At 36.7% G+C, this 2,897-nt stretch overlaps 1 protein-coding gene across 6 annotated transcripts in view; it reads right to left on the bottom strand.

Annotated features, from left to right (window-relative positions):
- The window catches only part of LOC106468256 (cyclin-dependent kinase 17-like), a 142,130-nt gene that overhangs the window by 105,060 nt on the left and 34,173 nt on the right, over positions 1 to 2,897 (bottom strand). For 3 of the 6 annotated variants that reach the window (XM_022396586.1, XM_022396587.1, XM_022396588.1), the window contains exon 3: positions 1,707 to 1,787. The exons of 1 other annotated variant lie outside the window; for it this stretch is intronic. In XM_022396586.1, the coding sequence (XP_022252294.1) occupies positions 1,707 to 1,787 (81 nt within the window). The remainder of the gene's footprint in view (positions 1 to 1,706; positions 1,788 to 2,897) is intronic. 2 more of the 6 variants (XM_022396589.1, XM_022396590.1) reach the window with 1 other exon arrangement.

The raw sequence follows: 2,897 nt of genomic DNA, 5'->3' as shown, positions 1-2,897 counted from the left end.
AGAGTTTTTATGTTTATACCTAAACGAAAGTTTACAAGGCGATATATGACAAATATTTAGGAAAATCTTGATTAAAATTATAATGTCACATCGGATATTAAGATTTTATAACTAAATAGTTAGTCTTGGTTTCCTACTGTCACCAACAAAGATAAAATAAAATACATTTAGAAATCTGATTTCATATTTTCAATTAACATTTAATTTCATTATTTACTAATCTTTGTCAGTATGCTTGTGCGTGTGATGTGTGTGTGTATACATGTATATCATAGGTACAGTAGTACTTAGAGTAGGAATGAGCCAGATGTGCAACATGTGCAAACAGGTAGGCGGGAAGCACTGCATATGTAGCGATGGCCCAGATTGTTTATCAAAATAGTATTTTAAATATATTCTCAATAGGTCATCAGAACTGTTACGCCTCTGTGTTCGTTTGTTAATTTTTCGTAGAACATCTTTACTTGTATCGCTGAAGTTTCTCGGCGTAGAACTTCTTTCCGAGAAACTTCAGCGATACAAGTCTTTTCTTAAATAAAACTAGTTTATTCTTTCTCACTTCAACTTTGCAATACATTTAATTTCTACAGTTGCTTTAACTTAAATGAGAAAGAATTACAACTTTGTAATACACAGAATTTCCACAGTCACTTTAACTTAACTACTTTATAAACACACGCTATAATTCACAGTGATTCACACACTTTTCTTACGGTGCTTACTGTTCGCTTGACTTAATTATCTATCTCTATATCTATCTATCTATGTAATTCTATCCTCTTTTGCTGGCTTTATTTGCCGGGCTTATATGCTAAAAAAGAGGGCGCCTGGAACAAACTAGAGTTGCCAGGAAAATTCATGATTCTTCGAGAAACTCCAGCGTGCATGCTCCCAGCGTTGCGTGACTTCCGCTGTCGTAACAATATTATAAATACTTGGAAGTTAGTAAACATTTAATTTAGTGCACGTCAATTTTCTCCAGTCACAGTTACCTTAACCACATCAATATTTTATGATGAGAACTACTAAAGCCACAAGCACAAGGCTAATGAAGGTATTGTTTATTTGAGGCATTGTGGGAAACGCTTTGTATTGATTCCTTGTAAAAAGCATTTGGGAAGGGGGTTAATGTCAGTTACATAGGTAAGCATCAAGGTACCGGAAAAAGGTGGCATTATTGTTTAATCACTTCAGTAAAGCTTGTGGCCTGGCTTTAAATACAGTAGCATTGTAGAAGTAGTTTTTCCAGTTTATCGTCTTCTCTACCCAAGTAGCTAGTGTCTCGTAAAACTGACGTATTTTTATGTCATATTATCTGTCTATCTAATCTGTCTATCAGCGAAACTAATGGTAGCAACTTTAGTGTCTGTCTGTCTGTATTTTTTGTTCACCGTTTTTCTCTGCACCAGGGAAGCATATTGACATTTCTGAGCAACCATATGATCATTAATTTTGTAGTGTTTTTTACCCCATAATACCCCTTGTTTTGTTTTTCAGTTAATTTCAGTTGTAGATATTCATATATAAACACTGACACGTTGTTAATTTGAAACTGGAAATAAGAAATGTACCAACTTTAAAACTTTGTTACCAGTTCCAGAACAGAGATGACTTAATATATATACTAATCAATTTATTTTTTAAACAAATTCCTGAATACGTAGCGGATGTGTTATAAAGAAGCCGTGTTTTGTTATCTCTCATACCTGCGACTTCCGTGATCCGTGTTGTCGACAAAGAAAGCCTCCTGGTGGCTCGAGCCAAAAACCCGATTCGTTGTATTCCTGCTAAATCAGAAAAAGAAGAACAGGGTTGTATATTGTAAACCAACTCATAACACAAACACTTTATAAAATTGCTTTTCAAACTTTATATCACATATATTCAAATATGTCCGATTCATTATACCAGAATTACGTCATCACTATTACTTCATAGTTTCGATGCTAAAAAACACCACTGGAATTTGAAGTTTGGTCAAAACACCTGTCTTCCTTCCATATCAACATGTTACACGACTTAGATTTGAAACTGTGTTGTTTACAGGTTGCTTAGAGAATAGTTTACTGCTTACGCAATCGTTAACAGAATATTTTACACATCAAAAAGCAGCCCTTCGATTTAGAGTTTTGGTTTGTTTGTTTTGAATTTCGCGCAAAGCTACACGAGGGCTATCTGCGCTAGATGTCCCTAATTTAACAGTGTAAGACTAGAGGGAAGGCAGCTAGTCATCACCACCCACCGCCAACTCTTGGGCTACTCTTTTACCAACGAATAGTGGGATTGACCGTCACATTATAACGCCCCCACGGCTGAAAGGGCGAGCATGATTGGTGTGACCGGGATTCGAACCCGCGACCCTCAGATTGCGAGACAAGCGCCCTAACCACCTGGCCATGCCGGGCCGAGAGAGTTTTGGACCCATGACAAATAACCCACTTTGTAACAGATAAGAACAGCTGTTCGCCACATTTTACCGTATTTCTTCCATGTTACATTACAAAGTTTAGACACTTTTCCACATATTCCTCCGCCCAATCAGGTGGCTCAGCGGAAGTATCAATGCTTCTAACAATAAAATTCGAGATTCGACGACCGCGGGGACAGGGTTGCAGTTAGCCCACTTGTATATTCGCAATTTTCTTTTTGTCTAGTGTAAAACCTACAGCTGAGCTAAAAAACACTGACCAGAAACATTCTACATATAAACACGGAAATTATCAGAGAAAACAATTATACTAAGACCAACACGAAATAAGCAAATCCCCCGCAAAATACTGAAATATCCAAACAAACTATGTCAGAGTCTTGTTACGGCTTCAGGTGAAATCGCCACACAGCTTTTTTGAATCATATTGAACAATTAGGTCCATTTTTAGTCTTATTAGTGTATAAGA

Source organism: Limulus polyphemus, unplaced genomic scaffold (genome assembly GCF_000517525.1).
Source record: "Limulus polyphemus unplaced genomic scaffold, Limulus_polyphemus-2.1.2 Scaffold2937, whole genome shotgun sequence".
Lineage (NCBI taxonomy): Eukaryota > Metazoa > Arthropoda > Merostomata > Xiphosura > Limulidae > Limulus > Limulus polyphemus.
Note: the sequence above shows the minus strand (reverse complement) of the source record. Positions and strands in the feature narration are given on the sequence as shown.